Here is a 22,091-nt window from a genome sequence, read left to right as displayed (position 1 = left end):
ATAAATTTCCCTCTACACACTGCTTTAAATGTGTCCCAGAGATTCTGGTATGTTGTATCTTTGTTCTCATTGGTTTCAAAGAACATCTTTATTTCTGCCTTCATTTCGTTATGTACTCAGTAGTCATTCAGGAGCAGGTTGTTCAGTTTCCATGTAGTTGAGCGGTTTTGATTGAGTTTCTTAGTCTTGAGTTCTAGTTTGATTGCACTGTGGTCTGACAGACAGTTTGTTATAATTTCTGTTCTTTTACATTTGCTGAGGAGTGCTTTACTTCCAATTATGTGGTCAATTTTGGAATAAGTGCAATGTGGTGCTGAGAAAAACGTATATTCTGTTGATTTGGGGTGGAGAGTTCTATAGATGTCTATTAGGTCTGCTTGCTGCAGAGATGAGTTCAATTCCTGGATATCTTTCTGTGAACTTTCTGTCTCGTTGATCTGTCTAATGTTGACAGTGGGGTGTTGAAGTGTCCCATTATTGTATGGGAGTCTAAGTCTCTTTGTAAGTCTCTAAGGACTTGCTTGATGAATCTGGGTGCTCCTGTATTGGGTGCATATATGTTTAGGATAGTTAGCTCTTCCTGTTGAATTGATCCCTTTACCATTATGTAATGGCCTTCTTTGTCTCTTTTGATCTTTGATGGTTTAAAGTCTGTTTTATCAGAGACTAGGATTGCAACCCCTGCTTTTTTTTGTTCTCCATTTGCTTGGTACATCTTTCTCCATCCCTTTATTTTGATCCTATGTATGTCTCTGCATGTGAGATGGGTCTCCTGAATACAGCAGACTGATGGGTCTTGACTCTTTATCCAGTTTCCCAGTCTGTGTCTTTTAATTGGAGCATTTAGTCCATTAACATTTAAGGTTAATATTGTTATGTGTGAACTTGATCCTGCCATTATGATATTAACTGGTTATTTTGCTCATTAGTTGATGCAATTTCTTCCTAGCCTCGATGGTCTTTACATTTTGGCATGTTTTTGCAATGGCTGGTACCGGTTGTTCCTTTCCATGTTTAGTGCTTCCTTCAGGGTCTCTTGTAAGGCAGGCCTGGTGGTGACAAAATCTCTAAGCATTTGCTTATCTGTAAAGGATTTTATTTCTCCTTCACTTATGAAACTTAGTTTGGCTGGATATGAAATTCCGTGTTTAAAATTCTTTTCTTTAAGAATGTTGAATATTGGCCCCCACTCTCTTCTGGCTTGTAGAATTTCTGCCAAGGGATCTGCTGTTAGTCTGATAGGCTTCCCTTTGTGGGCAACCCAACCTTTCTCTCTGGCTGCCCTTAAGATTTTTTCCTTCATTTCAACTTTGGTGAATCTGGCAATTATGTGTCTTGGAGTTGCTCTTCTCAAGGAGTATCTTTGTGGCATTCTCTGTATTTCCTGAATTTGAATGTTGGCCTGCCCTACTAGGTTGGGGAAGTTCTCCTGGATGATATCCTGAAGAGTGTTTTCCAACTTGGTTCCATTTTCCCCCTCACTTTCGGGCACCCCAATCAGACGTAGATTTGGTCTTTTTACATAATCCCATACTTCTTGCAGGCTTTGTTCATTTCTTTTTCTGCTTTTTTCTTTTGGTTTCTCTTCTCACTTCATTTCATTCATTTGATCCTCAATCGCTGATACTCTTTCTTCCAGTTGATCGAGTCGGTTACTGAAGCTTGTACATTTGTCACGTATTTCTCGTGTCATGGTTTTCATCTCTGTCATTTCGTTTATGACCTTCTCTGCATTAATTATTCTAGCTATCAATTCTTCCACTCTTTTTTCAAGATTTTTAGTTTCTTTGCGCTGGGTACGTAATTCCTCCTTTAGCTCTGGGAAGTTTGATGGACTGAAGCTTTCTTCTCTTATCTCGTCAAAGTCATTCTCCGTCCAGCTTTGATCCGTTGCTGGCGATGAGCTGTGCTCCTTTGCAGGGGGAGATGCGCTCTTATTTTTTGAATTTCCAGCTTTTCTGCCCTGCTTTTTCCCCATCTTTGTGGTTTTATCTGCCTCTGGTCTTTGATGATGGTGACGTACTGATGGGGTTTTGGTGTAGGTGTCCTTCCTGTTTGATAGTTTTCCTTCTAACACTCAGGACCCTCAGCTGTAGGTCTGTTGGAGATTGCTTGAGGTCCACTCCAGACCCTGTTTGCCTGGGTATCAGCAGCAGAGGCTGCAGAAGATAAAATATTGCTGAACAGCGAGTGTACCTGTCTGATTCTTACTTTGGAAGCTTCCTCTCAGGGGTGTACTCCACCGTGTGAGGTATGGGGTGTCAGTCTGCCCCTAGTGGGGGATGTCTCCCAGTGAGGCTACTCAGGGGTCAGGGACCCACTTGAGCAGGCAGTCTGTCCCTTCTCAGATCTCAACCTCCGTGTTGGGAGATCCACTGCTCTCTTCCAAGCTGTCAGACAGAGTCGTTTGCGTCTGCAGAGGTTTCTGCTGCTTTTGTTGTTGTTGTTGTTGTTGTTTAGCTGTGCCCTGTCCCCAGAGGTGGAGTCTACAGAGACAGGCAGGCTTCCTTGAGCTGCTGTGAGCTCCACCCAGTTCGAGCTTCCCAGCAGTTTTGTTTACCTACTTAAGCCTCAGCAATGGCGGGCGCCCCTCCCCCAGCCTCGCTGCTGCCTTGCGGTGCCGCAGACTGCTGTGTTAGCAATGAGGGAGGCTCCGTGGGTGTGGGACCCTCCCGGCCAGGTGTGGGATATAATCTCCTGGTGTGCCTATTTGCTTAAAGTGCAGTACTGGGGTGGGAGTTACCCGATTTTCCAGGTGTTATGTGTCTCAGTTCCCCTGGCTAGGAAAAGGGATTCCCTTCCCCCTTGTGCTTCCCAGGTGAGGCGATGCCTCGCCCTCCTTCAGCTCTCGCTGGTCGGGCTGCAGCAGCTGACCAGCACCGATTGTCCGGCACTCCCTAGTGAGATGACCCCAGTACCTCAGTTGAAAATGCAGAAATCACAGGTCTTCTGTGTCCCTCACGCTGGGAGTTGGAGACTGGAGCTGTTCCTATTTGGCCATCTTGCTCCGCCCCCTCTGATGTTTTGCCTTTTAAAACTGGTTATCGCAGTCATTCTTTTTCTTTTCTTTTCTTCTTTCTTTCTTTTCTTTTCTTTTCTTTTTTTTTTTTTTTTTTTTTTTTTTTTTTTTTTTTTTTTTTTTAACAAAGTCTCACTCTGTCACCCACACTGGAGTGCAGGAATCTGAGGTGTGGTAGAAGGATGTCCTTCCACCCACTGCAACCTGCAACCTCCACCTCCCAGGCTCAAGGGATCCTCCTACCTCGGTCCCTGGAGTAGCTGGGACTACAGGTGCATGTCACCACGCCTGGCTAATTTTTGGTATTTTTTTTTTTTGTAGTGATGGGTTTTCACTATGTTGCCCAGGCTGGTATTGAACTCCTGGACTCAAGCAATCCATGTGCCTTGTGCTCCCCAAGTGAGGGGATTACAGGTATGAGCCACCGTGCCCAGATAGCAGTCTTGATAACACAGAAGTCTTACATTTTACACAGTAAACTCATAACTTTTTTCCTTTATGCCTTTTCAGTTTTATGTTATACTTGACAAAGCTTTTTTCACACTAAGATTATATAGATATTCTATAGTTTTCATTCTGTAGTATTTATATCACTCATAAATTTAGATCTTTGTTCCATCTTAAATTTATTTTGTGTGTTAGAGTGAGGTACAGATCTAATTTCAGAAAACAATTTTCCCAAATGAAAATTCAATCAGCTCTCCTGCATGCCTTTGGTCAAAATCAGCCTCACGGATTTATGCCCCCAATTCAGGTGTTCAATGAGGGATGCTAAAGCTAGATCGAATGCATTGTCCCAGAACATCTCTCTATCTGGGTTGTAGAAAAAGAATAATCTTATGTCCTTTTAACACACTTAATTTAGAATCAGTTATGAGGCCCCCTATGTCCTAATCTCCACATTACCTAATACACTGCTCTATGCATAGCAGTGATTAAACATATCTGTGGGCTTGAAAAAGGAGCTAGAGAAAGGAATGTAAAGAAGAGTACAACACTATTTATGCCCTCAAAGTTAACCTAGTAGAATAAGATATACTTTATTCAACTGTGTTTTAGTTGAGTAAGAATGACGAGAGACGAATAAAGTGAAGATACATTTCATTCTTCGTTTTTTTACCATCCTGACAAAGCATTTAGGATATTTACAGATAATATATGCAAACCATTCAGCCCAGTGTCTACATATAGTAGGCTTTCATGACTGGCAACTTGAAAATTATTTTCTATTATGTCAGGGGTTCAATAGAGGCAAAGACTTCTTTACCATGGAATCTTCAAGTTTTTAAGATAAGATAGTTTCATGTAGAAAATAAGAACCTAAACACTCCACTAAATATTAAATTTTAAAACTATCGTATGGTTATTTACCACTACAACTTAAAAAAAAAAAAAAAAAACCCTGCATTGATACTCTCTTCCTAAAACTAGACATAAGAATTCCACACACAAAAAAGATAAACATTAATGAGTGTTGTTTGAAATTATATGTCTCGTCTCTTCAATCATAGCCTTCATCCATAAACTCTAAACTAAGACCAAAGCAGGAATGAAACTAATACATAAAATACTATAACTTTAATGTCATATGTTAGGATAAATCAATAGGAGGAATAAATCTGAAGTGGCAGAAATAACCACCTTTGACTTGCTTGGCATTTAAACCTTTCGGGCTTGGGGAATCACTGATGCGGTACTTTAAGGGGATTTGATTTTATAGGCTCTTTAGCCCAAGAGGTTTTAGGCATACAGAAAACGATGTGGCCTTGGAGATATGACAGGCATCAGGCTGTCACCATGAAGCTGCCTGGCTTTTAAATGGCTTGTTCCCAAGTTTGAATCCATAATCCACTGGTAGAAAAGCTGCAGACTTGCTGGCAAAGGTGAGAGATGCTCAGAAGCCATTACCTTGTAATAGAAATTGATAGATAAGTGGACCATGGAAGTTTAGACTCTGACCTAAAGGGAAGTGGAGAATTGAATTGAGGTAATTATCTTGTTAACTTTGGACAAAATTAAAGTTCACCTTTAAATATGCCAGATCATTAATACCAAAGTACAGATCCTCATTCACTTACATGATAGGGTGAAAAGAAGTTACTACAATTGTCTAGTTTTATTTAAAACATTATAATTCATAATTTTTTATTTAAACACATTTAAAATATGTGGAAAGCTCAAGGACTGGGAAAATAGGAGAAAAGGTACCCCTGAATATTATTATTTAAATGGGAAACCTTCTTTTATTACTTTGCTTTTCCTATCTGGAATAAGAGAGGATGTATTTGCCTTTAGTATTCTGATCAAAGAAATGAGAAAGAAAAAGATGGATGTTAATAGAGGTCATCTCAAATTAAATCTTTTTACTCTTCAATCATAGCCTGTGTCTATTATATTCTAAATTAGGACAAAAGCAGAGACCAAACTAATTTATGAAAGTCTATGGCTTTAAATAGCTTATGTTCAATAAATTAACATAGAGAAGCATATGCTGTGGGAATTAGCTAAAATCTATTATCACTGATAAAAAATTTCTACCTTCGAGTCTTTAGGCACAGTTGCTAAATAATTGCTACTTATTGATCTCTGGGAGGAAACTGGTGTCCCATTGGAAGCCGAATTCCCTGATCAGTGCTAGCTCATGATCACTACATCAACCAGGTCTGACTTAAACAAGTAACTGTATGCCAGTCTACCAAAAGGCAGTGTTAAGAGGCATTCAAAACCCCACTTAGGAAGCAATGCAACGTTAGGCGACAGTCTACTCCCTCAAAGAGCATCCAGTAAAGGTCTTTCTATTTCAGCAGCTTTGCAGGGTATGGGGTAAAGCTTGAGAGTGGGAAAGAAAAACTAGACTGAGTAGTAATAACTCACCCCTCTAAGTCAATCTTCTCTGCATGAGGCTTCTAGGGCATCTTATTTTCAAATCAGATTAAATCAGGCATGTAAGTAAGGAAACGTAGGCACAAAGCCAACTAATCAAGCTGAAAGATATGATTTGAATTTAATTATCTATGCATTTTAGAGCAAAATATAATTTAGCAAAGAAAAAAGAAGCAACATTTGAAAAGCTATCTCATTTATTCATCCCACATTGTGAGTGCAGATACAATATTTGAAACTGATATTCTCTAAGAGTATTTTAAAAAGGTGTAGTAACTGGGATGTGTTTCTGTAGTATATTCTCTGATTTTAAAAATTAAAATGCTTTAAAATTTTACTTGGGATAATTCAAAATGAACGACGTGGAATTTTAACAGCAATTTAGGCATCATGACTTTAAAAAGTCAGAGACTTCAAACTGTGTCACAATAAGTTGTTCTCATGCACGGCTACATGGTTATTCCTTTATTCTTTTAGGAGTTTTTCTAAATACATTCTCTGGATTATTTACATAAATTTTGCTTTTTTTTGGGGGGGGGGGAGGAGTCTTGCTCTGTTGCCCAGGCTGGAGTGCAGTGGCACAGTCTCAGCTCACTGCAATCACCACCTCCTGGGTTCACGCCATTCTCCTGCCTCAGCCTCCCGAGTAGCTGGGACTACAGGCACCCACCACCACATCTGGCTAATTTTTGTATTTTTAGTAGAGATGGAGTTTCACCTTTTTAGCCAGGATTCTCTCAATCTCCTGACCTTGTGATCCGCCCACCTCAGCTTCCCAAAATGCTGGGATTACAGGCGTGAGCCACTGTGCCAGGCCAAATTTTGCTTTTTAATTCAAATGTTCCATAATGTATCTTCTTGATTTTTAGAGAATTTTATCTGTAGAATTTATAAAGGCATGAATTCATTTGCACAATTACGTGACAAATGTTACTGAATGCCTGTTTGGAGTCATGCAGAATGCTAAGTACTAGCATTTGCAATGGTGGGCTTACATGGGCACTGTTTGTGGACTCATGCAGTTAAAGTCCAGTAGGGGGAAAGATACTGCAAAAATCACTGCACAAATGAATGAAGATTTAAAATTTAAAGTAACTGCTATGAAGGAAAACCATATGATTCAATTAACATGTGAAAAAATGTCTCATCATGGGAATTTAGCTATAAATTCTGAGTAAAATGTTCATTTATTAGTGTCAAGCACCACGATATTCCTGTCTGGTTTTTATAGATAAAGATTTTGTCCTAAGAAATAAGAGGAAATTGTTACAAAACCTAGAATGAATTGCAGACAAGATATGCACAATGTAGAAATACTGTTCCCTGCCCTCCTCACCAAACAAACATTTTTATAATGTTTGTGAAGTAGGAAGAGAGGACGTCAGAAAGCACAGAAAGAAGAAAATATATCAGTATGCTAAAAATATTTCCTTCCATCTAGTAGACAAATTGCTTCTAAAAGAGTCAGGATTCAGTTCAGGTTGTGTTTCATTTTTGTTTTTTAATCCAAGTGGGCAAAAATAGTTTTCAACACACCACTTGTAGAAAACGCTTAATTTAAATGTGTGTGCATGACCATTGAATATATGCTTATTTTAAAATGCTTTCCAGTGATTGATAAAGGGTTGTATGGTGCTATCTTTGTTCTGTTCCAGGAGATTATGTGGTTATGTCTGTCTACTTTGATCTGAGCAGAAGAATGGGATACTTTACCATCCAGACCTATATCCCCTGCACACTCATTGTCGTCCTATCCTGGGTGTCTTTCTGGATCAATAAGGATGCTGTTCCAGCCAGAACATCTTTAGGTGAGACACCTTTGTTTAGGTTGCAGTTTCTCAAGACAAGTGGCAAATACAAGTAATTTTTACTTCCATTTCTATGTTGATCTGCTTTAAATTTAGCCTGCAATTGCATAGAAATACCATTAGTTTCATGTTCAAGAGAATTGGTGTTTTTTAAAATAGTGTTTAAGGTTTTCTACTTCTGCAGTTTGGTTCTCCTTAGTTACCTGGATAGGTTTTCTTGAGTAACTTTTCTTAAGAAATTTTAGTTAACTACTTCTTAAAAACTGTTTTAATATTAACAGATGGGTTTGTTTAGGTCTCTGGGTCATATGCTGAAGCTGCTTGCACCAGCTCGTGAAAGCTGATTGTGTTTCTCTCTTCCCAACTTGGTATTCGATGATGTCACACTGATAATGTGAAATCAGCCAAGGAGGACATATTAAGAACATGGAAACAATAAAAATCAAGGTCTTCTATTTTCTAGAGTTAATTGTTACACATTTATCAGCATGCCATTGACTTTTGGCTATTTGCCACATGAGTAATTATTGGGATAACATTTGAAGTAATTGGCTCTTTACAGAAGAGCCATGAAAAAAATATTTTTGAGAAAACATATTTACCTGTGAAATTTTTGGGGGGAAAGCGACTCTTAAGATTATTTGCAATTTGCTCAATCTAATATATATGGCGATTTTTGTCTTGAATTTTCACATCTTTTTCTTCACATGGGGAAGAAGGCTCACACAGACTAAAATAAAGCCCAACACGTGAAACTTTTTAAAACCTGAACTAAAACTAAAGCTTGTGAGAGGTGAATAAAATTCAACACCCTTTCATCAGCTCTGTAAAACCTAGAACCACATCTCTTGCTGACTGTCTAAAGAGCCAGTAGGGTGTAATACCTAGGAAATTGGGTTTTGAAGTCCCACAAATATGGGTTTGACATCCCACATTTAGTATAACATTAGAATGTCATTTAATCTCTAATTCACAGTTTCCTCATATATAAAACATGTATAATTTCCTGCACCTAACTTACTGGGTTCTACTAGGGTTAAATAAAGTATTTGATGCAAATTGCACATAACAAAGTAAAGCCTCAGAAATGTTGGCTACTATAATCATTTTCTGACAAAATGGTCTGTACTAAGTTATTAAGCTGAGGGCAGAAGTGATTAGTGGGGGAAAAAAGACATCATTTGCATATCTGTCCTCTTCCAAACCTAATTTAGTTTCCCATCTGTTTCAAAAGAAAGTTATTTTGATTTTTCCTGTTATATGTGGTACTTTATGTTACAAGTACTTCTCAAAAATTAAAATATCTTGTCTAATGCTACATGCTGAAACAAACCCCAAATATGTTGAGCCTATTACTTTAGGACTCTTACTCGTCACTGTGAATGGATATATACTGCATTACATGCTTCTATGTCTCTTGTCAGAATGTCAGTCTTGTACATCTCTAGTACAGTGCCTGAAACATGACTGGTACCTCAAATAATTGTTCAATTAATGTATACACTTATGAATGGATGGAGCAAATACATTGACGTATTCCAATCCACCCACTTCCCAAAAACATTTTAAGGATGAGATTTCCAATCAGTCTCTCCTCTTGAACCCTGGATTCTTGCTGGCCAAAATCTCTCTCATGACTCTTTGGGTAGCTCATTTAACCCACTCAGTAAATGAGTATTCACTGGCAAAGGGTTATGGTGGAAGAAAGGATCAAAGTGAGTGAGTTTTGGAATGAGTGAGAGGCCCTTGAGCAAACAGCAGACAAGTGCTTCTATTTGTTTATAATTTGTAAGTCAGGAATGCTCAATATTGTCTCTATGTCTTTTCTATTCTTCACAACACCTGCATGTACAAGTTGCTGTAATGATCATTATTATCACAATTTTTAGAGCTGAGCTAAGGAAGCAGAGTTGTTGCAAGGTTTGATGACATACACAAAGTCACAACATAAGGAAACAGTAGATCTGCACCTCAGCTGATGGGACATAGGTTTGCTCTGGGTAGGAGGCCTTGTTGAAGGCCAATTGTAGGTACAGATGAGAAGCAGAGCTGAGCCAGTTTCTCTATTTTAACTTTGCTGTCTCACTTTTCTAGATCAGTGCTCCTTAAATTTAATTGCACATTTAAGTCACTAGAGGACTTTTTGAAGTGCAGATGGCTTAGTTCAATCCCAAGAAATGTTTATCTAATGTGTTTAGAACATGACTTAGGTGTTAGGATTGAAAACCAAGCAAACAAAACATCCCCAGGTGATTCAAATGTGCAGTCACATTTTACAACCCTGCTCTAGATTTCATTGAGTCCCATTACTTTTTCCAATGTTTACAATCCAGAGTTAAATGAGATGACCTTAAGCACATGCAGACCTTAAGCTTCTTGCCACAGAACAGTTAGGCCATGTTGTTTGATGAGCAAGATAAATTTATCCACGTGACTCAGAGATAGTGGCTGTTTTCTGAGCACAGAGTCCTAGAACATGGGTAGCCATCATCTTGGAGCATATAAAAGTGAATGTAGTTTGGTTCCCAGGTGGTAGTTGGTGAGGTGTATTTCTGGTGTAGTGACAATCAATGAAATGAAAATACCATTTGGTATTTTTCACCCAACTGATTTGAGGTGAGGTAACATCCCTGAAGAGCTTACTTCATGGCAAGACTGGGAGGAACTGGTAAAAGCTGTGGATATATTTCATCTACCCCAGGTAAGAGAAGTCTAACTTATTTACTTATCAAAATGGAAGCTGTCTTATTGTTGGTTGAGGAGCCAATATAAACCATCCCTGCTCTGCCTCTCACTATTGATGTCACCGTAGTCTCTTTCCTGTGGCTCCAGGCAGAGCCCTGAAAATATCCTAAGGAATTTGTTCAAGAGTCTACTTCTACATGGCTGTGATGAATGTCTATGTAGCCTAAATAACATTTTCCCAATTTGCTGGATCAATATTTAACTTGCATGTCAGAATTTGTTTCTTCCAAATTATCACATGCCACATTAAAAAAAAATTAACTCATCTATAGTACCTACCATAAATACTGACATTTTCACTTGTCAAGGGTCAAGTATGGCCTCGGGCCTGATTGTAAAATGAAGGCCACAGTGCCAATATAGTTTTTCAGTCCTCCGCAAAAATATCAGTTGTGATTAGGTACAACGAGGAATTTACATGCATTAATGCACAGCCAACCTAATTAAATGTTTTTTAGTTTAAGAAATAGAACTTTCTTTTCTAAAATAAATACTATCAATACCTAATATTTATTGGGATTTTACTAGGTATTGGTACTTTACACACATTTTTAAATATAATCTTCACAAGAGACTTATAAGGTTCCCCATCATTATCACCACCACTTCCAGTTTGTAGATGAGGATCTCAAACCTCCCTAAGGTTCTACCATGACAACATGGAAGATGCCAGACCCATATTACCTCCCTAGTCAGGAATCTACAATAGGTCCCATCTATCTGGCATTTCATTCCACATATTTTTCATGTATTTATGGAGCTAAAATACTTGGTTCAGAGCACAGCATTTGAAGTCGGGCTGCCTAGGTTTATATCTCATCTCTACCACTTTCTATCTTGAACAAATTTTTGTTCTTCCAATGCTCAGTGTTTGTTACCTGTAATAATAATAATAATAATACTTACATTATAGAATCATTATGAGGATCTTGTGAGATAATAGAGAGAAAGTGCTTGACACAGTACCTGGCCAAAGGAAAAGATCATTAAATCTTAACTACTGTTCTTTGCAATTAAAAATATCTCCCAAAAGTCATAATTATGGATTCCTATTATCAAATGTAGATTGAGCATCTTTGATCTTTCATGTGTATACTACGCATTGATTCATTGTTTCACACATTCATTGAACAAACATTTATTGAGTCCCAGCATGATACTCCACTGCATTAAGACAGATTCTGTTGTTGTAGAGTATACAGACTAGAAAGGGAGAGTGGTTATTACATAATCAGTAATAGTATAGAAAAGAGCTGATGGTATTTATAAACGTAGTTCACTTGATCACCTCTTTCCTCTATTAAAGGCTACCCTTCCTCTATCGTTATTTCAACCAACACTAGTCTTTCCACTCTCTGGAATTTCATAACACAGTATGTATTTAGTAAACTTTCATATTAAGTTACACTTAAATGACCTAAGAGAACCACATGGTTCTTGGAAATGTAGCTAAACCCTTCAAAAATGGCTCAAAGACTTGAACAACTAGGAAGATAACAGCAATTTTATTTCCTCTTACTTATCCTTTCCTCAAGAATGTTTTTGCTTTTCTCAGTTTTCTTCTAAGCATATTCTACCAGTTACCTACTTACTAGAGAGTAAAAGCTTTACCTCTTTTCCTGTATGACACTGGTGTTGTTTCAGTAGCGGGGGCTGATCGGGAAAAAAGTAAATAAGATCGGAAGGGTGGGAGCTGGGGAGGGCTGGATTTAGTGGAGGTGGTGGGGAGGGAGGGGGGTTGGGGGTGAGGGATGGGGGAGGGGTAGGGAGTGTGGGGGTATGGGGAGTGGGTCTGGTTTTTATTGTCTGGGTTGAGTGAGTGCTGGCGTCGTGAGTTGAGGGGGGTCGGGCTGGCTTTATTTCTTCTTTCGTTCTTTATGTCTCCTCCTCTTCATACTGTCATTCTTCCTTCCTTCCTTCCTTCGTTTTCCTTCCTTCCCTTCCTTCTTTCCGTCTTCCTTCCTTTCTTTCCTTCCTTCCTTCCTCTTTCTTCTTCCTTCCTTCTTTCCCTTCCTTCCTCTTTCTTTCTTTCTCTTTCTTTCTTTCTTCTTTCTCTCTCTCTCTCTCTTTCTCTCTTTCTCTCTTTCTTTCTTTCTTTCCACAGAATTTTCACTCTTATCACCCAGGCTGTAGTGTAATGCCACGATTTCAGCTTACTGCAAACCCCGCCTCCGAGGTTCAAGTGATTCTCCTGCCTCAGCCTCCCGAGTAGCTGGGATTCAGGCACCCGCTACCACGCCCAGATAATTTTTTGTATTTTTAGTAAAGACGAGGTTTCACTGTGTTGGCCAGGCTGGTCTCGAACTCTTGACCTCATGATCTGCCCACCTCGACCTCTCAAAGTACTGGAATTTCAGGTGTGAGCCATCATGCCTGACCCGACCTGTTTCTTTTGAAGTTTCCCTAGCACTTCGGTTTGACACAGGAGAATCTGACTGTGCCCTAGAAGTCTCTTGGTTAGCAGTAATAGTCATGATTGTACATCATTAAATGATGCAAATGTTATTTTCCTTTCTGTCCCCCGTAAGAAATATAAATAACAAAACCTGGTAAAGGTGTGAGATTATTGCTTTTAGAGTGCAAAAAGATGCTTCCACTCAGGATTAGAAATGCCGAACTAGAATCGTAGAATGGTAAGCTAGGTGAACCTTCAAAGAGTTAGTACCACAGATGAGAAAACTGAGGCCTAGAGTGTTAAGATGACTCAAGTTGCTATAGCAAGAGCTAGAACCTATTTGAATATTGAATCCATGTTGCCTTTAGTATAAATAACACAACTTTTACATAGGAGATCTCCTCATCCTTCTCTGGTTGATAAATATAGGTTGTCTTGACATTGTTCCCTGTCACTAAACAATCACTGGAGAGGACAGGTTTGGATAGGTGCTGTTGTATAATCAGTAAAGTAAGAGTTTTGAAATCAGACGTGTAATGTCTGTGTTCAATTCTGTCTGCTACTTACCAACTATTGGATGAGGTACTGGTCCTTTAGCCTTGTTCTTCTGATCTACACATTCCGAATGAAAATACCTGCTGTGAAGATTCAAAGGAACAATGTATATGAAGTGCTTATCATTGCGCTTGTCAGAAGGAAGTTTTCAGTAAATATTACTTATTATGTTACTTCTGAGATACTTATTTTAATCCTATAATAATCTAAAAAGAATCCGTCAATCAGAGCATGCCACTTACACATAACCCGCCTCCTCTATTTAACATCTTTGAATAATTTCTCCTTGCACTTGGAACAAAGTGTAAACTGTCTGCATGTGCCACATTTTATAACTTCCTTCTTACCAAAATAATCTTAAGCCCCTTGTCCCTCCCCAGGTGCCAGGTCTTCTAAAAATTTAAAAAACGGACAAGATTTCTCTTTCTCAGAACCCTCCCTTAATCAAATAATAATCAAAAGGTTAGTTTCTTCTTACGTTTTAAGCTTTACTTTAAACATCAACTCCTCAAAAAGGTCTTCTCTGAGCCTTCCATCTAACTAGATTCTCACCATCCCTGTATTCTCCATGGCACATACCACAATGTGACATTATACTTTTCTTTGCTGACATGATTCACAGTATATCTCTCTCACTAAAATATAAGTTACATAAAGGTCAGACCAAATCTATTCATCAATGTTTGTCATTTCAACTGATACATAGTAGACAGGCAACAAATATTTGTAAATAGAGTGAATTAATTCCACTTATACCTCCTTTCCCATTGTTGAAACTGCCTATCAGAAGTCATGAAGCAAGGGCCGGGCGCGGTGGCTCAAGTCTGTAATCCCAGCACTTTGGGAGGCTGAGACGGGCGGATCACAAGCTCAGGAGATCGAAACCATCCAGGCTAACACGGTGAAACCCCGTCTCTACTAAAAAAAACATACAAAAAACTAGCCGGGTGAGGTGGTGGGCGCCTGTAGTCCCAGCTACTCGGGAGGCTGAGGCAGGAGAATGGCGTAAACCCGGGAGGCGGAGCTTGTAGTGAGCTGGGATCCGGCCACTGCACTCCAGCCTGGGCGACAGAGCGAGACTCCATCTCAAAAAAAAAAAAAAAAAAAAAAAAAGAAGTCATGAAACAAGTGTAGTTTCACTAGTGACTCAGTTACCCAGTTTGCTTATGCAATCATATGACCTGATTTATTGCACCTCTCTTCAGGTATCACCACTGTCCTGACAATGACCACCCTCAGCACCATTGCCCGGAAATCGCTCCCCAAGGTCTCCTATGTCACAGCGATGGATCTCTTTGTATCTGTTTGTTTCATCTTTGTCTTCTCTGCTTTGGTGGAGTATGGCACCTTGCATTATTTTGTCAGCAACCGGAAACCAAGCAAGGACAAAGATAAAAAGAAGAAAAACCCTGTATGTATCATTTCCCATTGGGACCATTGAAATTTTTATGATTTTGGTTTAGTTTGTTTTCATTAGCCTATCTGCAGGCTAAGGCTCAGCAGTTGGGGCTCCAAGATGAAAACAGAATGTATGAGTTTGGCAAGGCCATAATGATTCATTTATGGTCATTAGTTACTTGAAAGAGACTCAAGTCTGTTTCTATTTTTCTCTCTCTGTCAGAATTTTAATGCAAATATAGTTACCTGCTCTCTTTATTTTGTGGAGACTAAAGCCATTATTGAGAAATGCAACCTTCTTCTAGTTGCTATTATTCCAGGTTTCACTGATTTTTTGAGATGGGGTGTCACTCTGTTGCCCAGGCTGGAATGCAGTGGCAGGATCTCGGCTTACTGCAACCTCCGCCTCCTGGGTTCAAGCAATTCTCCTGCCTCAGCTTCCCGAGTATCTGGAACTATAGGTGCACGCCACCACGCCTAGCTAATTTTTGTATTTTTGGTAGAGACAGGATTTCACCATATTGGTCAGGCTGGTCTGTAACTCCTGACCTCAGGTGATCCACCTGCCTCGGCCTCCCAAAGTGCTGGGATTAGAGGCGTGAGCCACTGTGCCTGGCCACGATAATATTATTAAATTACTGCTGTTTTAAATTAAAACTTCCATCTAAGGCATTCCACTAGGAAGCTATAAGGTCCTTGAAGTTTCAAGGGTGACTATATTTTTGCAAATGATTTAGTATGTGTGTGGAGGTGGAGTTTGTGTATTGTCACTAGAGAATTTCTATTTGTTTCATTCTCGAAAGGTATCTTTTTGTTTTTAAAGCAAGTGATTTACTATTATATGGGCAAGTTAGTTAGCCTCTTTGTGTTTATGTACATATATATATATATATATATATATATATATATATATATATTATTTAAGAACACTTGTCTTGTGGGACTGCTATGAGAAATAAATGTGACAATGAAGGGCAGAAAAATTAAACCCAAAATATTACATAGTACTCGACACATGAATGTACTTAACATTAGTAGTTGGTGATAATAGTTGATTTTGATGATTTATACACTTAACAGCCTGGATTGATTGCAGTGTCATGATTTGAAAACAGGGAAGATGACTTCTACTTGCCACCAAACTTTAAATAGTGAGGATGAGGCACAAACACAAATGCCTAAAGCAACTGTTTTTTATTGTGAGTGTTGAGGAGAGCACATAGCTACCCATTTACACGACTGAACAAAGTGGCTGGCTCATAGAACTCCCCATGAAAGTTAAGGTCCATTCCCTTCCAAGATATGGGCAAAGAGAATCACCTGACTGTCCTGGATCCTAGTCTTCTGCTTTGAAAGCCATAATAGTCTCTAGCTATCCAACCCAGAGACTTTGGAGGTTGAATTGCAAGGAGGGAATTTAGCTGATTGTAGGTTGTATTCCGATGCAGCTCCAGAAATCCAAGTGAAATACTGCAAGAGTAATGTGTTTATTTGAATGTAAGATTTTGAAACGTGTAAAGAAACATCATTATTCTTGATTTAAAAAAAAAATGCTTGTTTTTAATTGCTCAAATATTTACAATGCTTTATGCAGTCGTTCCCTTCCCTGTCTGTTTTGCCTCTCTCTGACTTTCCATTTTCTCTATCCTTGTTTTATTTTCCTTGTTGTGTTGTTTTTGTTTGTTCCCTCTTGTTCACTTTCCATTTCACTCTCCCTCAAGAAGGTGGTTCTATTGAGAGTTGGCATATTACCTGCCAGCTATAACAAGGACGTGAGGACTGACTTTCAAACAAGTTCTGATGAGTCCTTTGGAAAAAGCCCCTTGGCACTCTCTGTCAGCTAGGCCATTGCAGAGTGGATTTTGTTGCAAAGATAGAGGCAGATTCCTTTATTCAGGGTCATGGAAATGGCAGAAGAAGACAAGGCAGAGGAGAACAGTATAAAAAAAATTGAGAAAATGAAATTATCTGAGAATTTCATGCACTTCTTTTTAGGCAATTAGATGATTTATCAGAGCTAGCAAGAAAATAAACTGGGAATGAGAAGCTGAAAGTTTATTTTCCTGTTTAATATGCCTTTTGGATAATTGTGTCAGGACTCACCTATTAAATTATCCTTGATGATAATTAGAAAATAGAATCATGGTATTTTTAAACAGGGGAACCAGGCAATAGAAAACTTCCTCACAGTTGAACAACTCTGGCTTCTTCAGTCAAATAATTGTAGAGTAATTTATTAAAAATTTCACTAGTAATTGCAAAATGACACTTACACTTTAAGCAAATACTTTATCCCAAGCTCAGAACTCTCCTTTTGTGTTTATAATTTCAGTTCATTTCACTTACTATGTTTTCAAAATGTATTTTTAATTTATCTTGTCTCTCTCTTGTTTTCCTTTTCTTTTTGTCTCCTTTTTATTAAAAACAAATGCAATTCTCTTTTCTGTCTACACACCCAAAGCTTCTTCGGATGTTTTCCTTCAAGGTATAATGTTTTTGGAATGGAAATTCACTGCATGCAACTGCTGAATTTAACTATTAATGCTTACATGGTGTTTTATTTTGTTTTATGAGTAGACATTTAAGCATTCTACTAGAGATAATATGTTGGAGAAAATTCTATAGACTTCTAGAGTTGATTCAGCAACTATACACTAATTCACATAGGTTTTAATCTTACACCAAGCTGAAAAGCTATAATCCTTATGAGCTGTCATAGGTAAAGAAGGCTGCTTTATCCATCAAAGCCAAAATGAGCTTCCTCTTTTCAGATGAAAATGGGATTGAGTCTTACTGGTTACACCTACTAAGTTTGTACTCTTTTAAAACTGAAATTTAACTCTGTAAATCTTAATTCAAAATGGATTGGTTCATTATTATTTTGCAAACTTAATGATTTCTGTTTTTCTGAACTCTACCTGTAAGTTCTATAAGAACAATATTCTTTTTGACAGGCTTTGAAATATCCATTCCTTATTTCCAAAGTGATCCCTGGGCCTGTTGGCTCTACCATAATATGTTGCAATGAGATTTCTATTCAAATATAATAGCTGATTCCATGATGTTAGAATTTCTGTTTACATTATCCTGAAACTAAATCATCCAAATTAACATTAAATGTATCATATAGTTGTATAGAAATTTACTAACTGGTCTAGCAGGAAATTTGCCAAGTAGTAACATTCTTTTCTCAACTTCCGTTCACATGTAGGTAAACATTGTTGGCATTCTTAAGCTTATAGATGGTGAATATTAGGAAAAGTATCATAGTGCTTTAAAACATAAGCCATACCTTTGTGGATAAAATCAGGATAATTCTATATTTATATAGATTTTAACATTTTCTATTAACAACATTTAACACATTTGCTCAGTGTAACAGGTTTTCTATTTGCCTATAACTAAGCATGACACAATATTTGATTTCAGAATTGATGCATTTTTTTATCTGTTCTACTCACATGCAGCACCATTAAATGCATTCATGTAACCAACTTCACATCTAATAGTTACTAGAATAAGACTCCATGTAGTTTTATTTAAATCTTTAACTTTGAGTTCTTTTGGTGTTCAATCTCCTTGCTATAGCTATTAGCTTGATGATATTATTTTCAGCTGCACTGCTTAAGCTCAAAATTTGAAATCTGCAAATGTGCTATCTTTCTAAGTTCAATTTTACCATTGTAGATCATGATGTCATAGCAATTTCCTGAGTACCCATTTTCAGATTCATCATCACATTGGTGACATTGTGGAAAAACAGATTAGGATCTCTCAAGAACAACTAACTGATCCCTCTCCTTCCCTACCCTCATCCCAGGCCCCTACCATTGATATCCGCCCAAGATCAGCAACCATTCAAATGAATAATGCTACACACCTTCAAGAGAGAGATGAAGAGTATGGCTATGAGTGTCTGGACGGCAAGGACTGTGCCAGTTTTTTCTGCTGTTTTGAAGATTGTCGAACAGGAGCTTGGAGACATGGGAGGATACATATCCGCATTGCCAAAATGGACTCCTATGCTCGAATCTTCTTCCCAACTGCCTTCTGCCTGTTTAATCTGGTTTATTGGGTCTCCTACCTCTACCTGTGAAGAGGTATGGGTTTTATTGATATGGGTCTTATTCACTGAGTCTCTTGGAGAGATGTCTGTTCTAAGTCCACTTAAATAATCCTCTATGTGGTTGATAATGATCTGAATTTGTTTCTATGTCCAAACCTGGTAAATTTTATAATGTCATATTGTTTGTGCCCAGCCCTCCTTTGGTTAGTGTACTTTGAACTTCGATGTTTGCTGTGTTTCAAACCTGCAAGGCAAAGTAAAATTAGAGCAAGAACATTCAAACCAAATAATATATTTTTCAGCTACAGCAAATGAAACAGTGAAAGCCCTGACTATTTACAGTGGTGGTATCCTTACTAGATTCATAATGCAATTAGATAGAAAAGGTCCAAAACTGTACCTTATGTTCACTCCGGGTCAAGTTGTGATAAATTTGATCCCAATAGAATACCTCTCTCATTTAAGAAAATTCACAATTCACTTTAAATATGAAAGCCTAGTCCAGAAATCTATTACGCCTTTATCTCAAAATAGGAAGAAAATTTCCTCCACATTCATGTACAATGATGTAAATATTTCAATAACTTAGAATGCTTCAAGTTTAGTGCATGCATCTCTTTAGATCCAAAATAAATGGATTGAAGTTATCATCCTATTGTCTTTTATTTTGTGTCCTTGGGCTATAAAAGAATCCTGAATGTAATTATAAGGATTTGGGTTTGGAAATGGAGGGAGTAATTTTCATTGCCTTCTCCCTCATGCATGAAGATTCGAACAGCTTATTTTTTCCTTGTATTACATATTACAACACTTTAAGTAAAATATAGACTGAATAATCAACATTTGCCACCTCTAAATATGCCCAATTTCATAACTAGAGTATAAAGTAATTGTTTGTGCTTGCCGCTATTTTTTTCTTCCTTTTAGGATGATAGATCATAACAGAATTTATTCTCCATCTCAAGATCTGCTTCTAGTGATTGTGAGTGCCTTGTGGGCAGAATCCTTGTCATTTCTTCTTTGGGTCTGTAGCACCTTGCATAGTGCCTGGCACATAGTTGGTGCTCAATAAATATGGTTTGAAGTGAATTGCCCTCACATGCTTCTGGCAAATCTCTGTGCTGGCCTGAAACCAGTGATTCATCTTCTCACATAGGTGTTGTCAAGTGATATTTGATTTTGTAAAAATAACCAGTAGGATCCAAAGAACTTTAGCTATTTATGTTCATCTTCAAAAATTCATTTTAGGCAAAGTCCATACTCCTTTTAAAATAATATTTATGTCCTATGTTTGTGTATAGAGATGACTCTACTAGGGCATAATTAGAGTTTGTGTATTATTTTTCCAGGTTTGGGGATGAGTCAGTCCTTACCCATCCACGATTTTGTTTGTGAACTTATAACAGGAATAAACAAAATTCATACCTGACTAGTGTTTGGAATGTAGTATTCTGTGCGAAAAAGTACTGAAGATTAGATTTTAAAAACAGAAAAAAAAAATGAATGACTTACATAGAGGTTGAGCCAATGACTGTGGTCTCCTTAGATTATATTGTAATTAAACAAATAAAAAAAAAAACAATTTCTCCAGACTTAAAACATGATGAGTTGAGCTCTATCTTCATGTACTCATCCTGAATCCTTATTTTTCTAAAATAGCACCCTTTGTTAATTATTTTTATGGAAATTATTACTGTTATAATTAAGTCATAGCTAGTATAACTTTACAGATAACCTAAAAAGAATAGAAGAGAGAGCAGCTTTGTCAGTATAAAACCATGTAAAGTCATCATCAAGTCATCTGGATGAATCTTGAAACACATTTAGCTGCCAGTTTTACAAACCTTTAATATATCAGTGCTCCAGTATATAACCTCAAACAAATGTAAATAGAATGAATTATTTTCTTGTTTTGAATTGTCAATATATTAAATGTTGACTCTTTGGGAGAGTTGTTGGCAAGTTTCATTGGTGAGAAACATATTATTGTCAACTTGAAATGTGTTCTGTAATGGGAACACTACAAAAAGCTAGCTTTCCAATGTGTGCATAGTATTGGCAATATGAATATATATTATATATAATCTAATACTTATTATAAGCTGCTCCCTGTCTATGTATTTGGAAACCTTTTCACAAAGGGAATTGCCTAACATGTGGACTTTTACAATAAAAATGCTGCATTCTAATCCATGGTGGCATCTCAGTAGTCTGGTAGGACTGTTTGTCTTAGAGATTGTGACCTCTCTTTCCTGTCTCATTTCCCCAAATCCCCTGTCAGTGAGCTTTATTTGTGAGCTGTGTGACTGTGTTTTGCATGGCGGTACTCTTCACCTCAAAAAAATTAAGAGAGGCATATGGGTTGTAGAGTGAAGAAGAAAGGCAGACATATAATAAAGTAAGTAAAAATTCAAGCCTTCTCTACCTCAAGAATTTTGGTGTGGTTAACATTAATTCCAGTGCCAGACAAAGTTGGAATCCCAGCTTTACTATTTACAGTTGTTAGACAATTGTTGATTCAGCCTTTAGAATCCTCCATTAAAAATAATTTATGTATTTGTTTATTTGTTTAGAGATGGGGTCTCCCTCTATCACTCAGTCTGAAGTGCAGTGGCACAATAATAGCTCACTGAAGCTTCAAACTTCTGGGCTAAAGCATTCCTCTTGATGCAGCTTCCTGAATAGCTGGAACTACAGACACATGCCATCATGCCCAGCTAGAAGTCTCCATTTTAACAGCTATAAATTAGATGTACTAATGCAGTAGTATATCTAATTTATAGTGACACTCAACAAATGGTCAAAAGCTCTCTCCCTCACTTCCAACGCCTTCCATGCACTGCTGTCATGCTCCCTTCACCCTATCAAACTAGCTTCCCTAATATAATCTAGCATTACGCATATAAGCCTTTAAGTGACTCTACATCACTCTATTTTATTTTTAGGAAATATTTGCATTGCAAGTCTTTTAAACTATATGCTGGAAATTCCAGTCTCATTGGAAAAAACTTACACATTACATTAGTTATTTTTAAGGCCAAAGAATTGTTATTCATACCCCCCAAATCTACAAACATACAAAGTCGATTAGCCCTACTCCAGAGACAATGTCATGTTTTCTTGAAGTCTTTTGAAATTCTCCCAGGAATATAGTATGATCTTCATAACACAGTTGCCCTAACCATCCTCGGCCCCATTCTCTTGACCCTGTATGCCTTCCTG

General features: G+C 37.8%; 1 protein-coding gene across 4 annotated transcripts in view; it reads left to right on the top strand.

Annotated features, from left to right (window-relative positions):
• Positions 1-21,058, top strand: part of GABRG2 (gamma-aminobutyric acid type A receptor gamma2 subunit) — a 97,831-nt gene extending 76,773 nt beyond the window's left edge. For 2 of the 4 annotated variants that reach the window (XM_030927907.1, XM_030927905.1), the window contains 4 exons: positions 7,558-7,710; positions 14,611-14,816; positions 17,265-17,288; positions 18,624-21,058. In XM_030927907.1, coding sequence (XP_030783767.1) covers positions 7,558-7,710; positions 14,611-14,816; positions 17,265-17,288; positions 18,624-18,899 — 659 coding nt within the window. In that variant the 3' untranslated portion in view covers positions 18,900-21,058. The remainder of the gene's footprint in view (positions 1-7,557; positions 7,711-14,610; positions 14,817-17,264; positions 17,289-18,623) is intronic. The other 2 variants (XM_030927908.1, XM_030927906.1) reach the window with 1 other exon arrangement.
• The last annotated feature ends 1,033 nt before the right edge of the window (positions 21,059-22,091 follow it).

Source organism: Rhinopithecus roxellana, chromosome 3 (assembly GCF_007565055.1).
Source record: "Rhinopithecus roxellana isolate Shanxi Qingling chromosome 3, ASM756505v1, whole genome shotgun sequence".
NCBI classification, from domain to species: domain Eukaryota; kingdom Metazoa; phylum Chordata; class Mammalia; order Primates; family Cercopithecidae; genus Rhinopithecus; species Rhinopithecus roxellana.
This window is presented reverse-complemented; position numbering and strand designations above follow the sequence as displayed.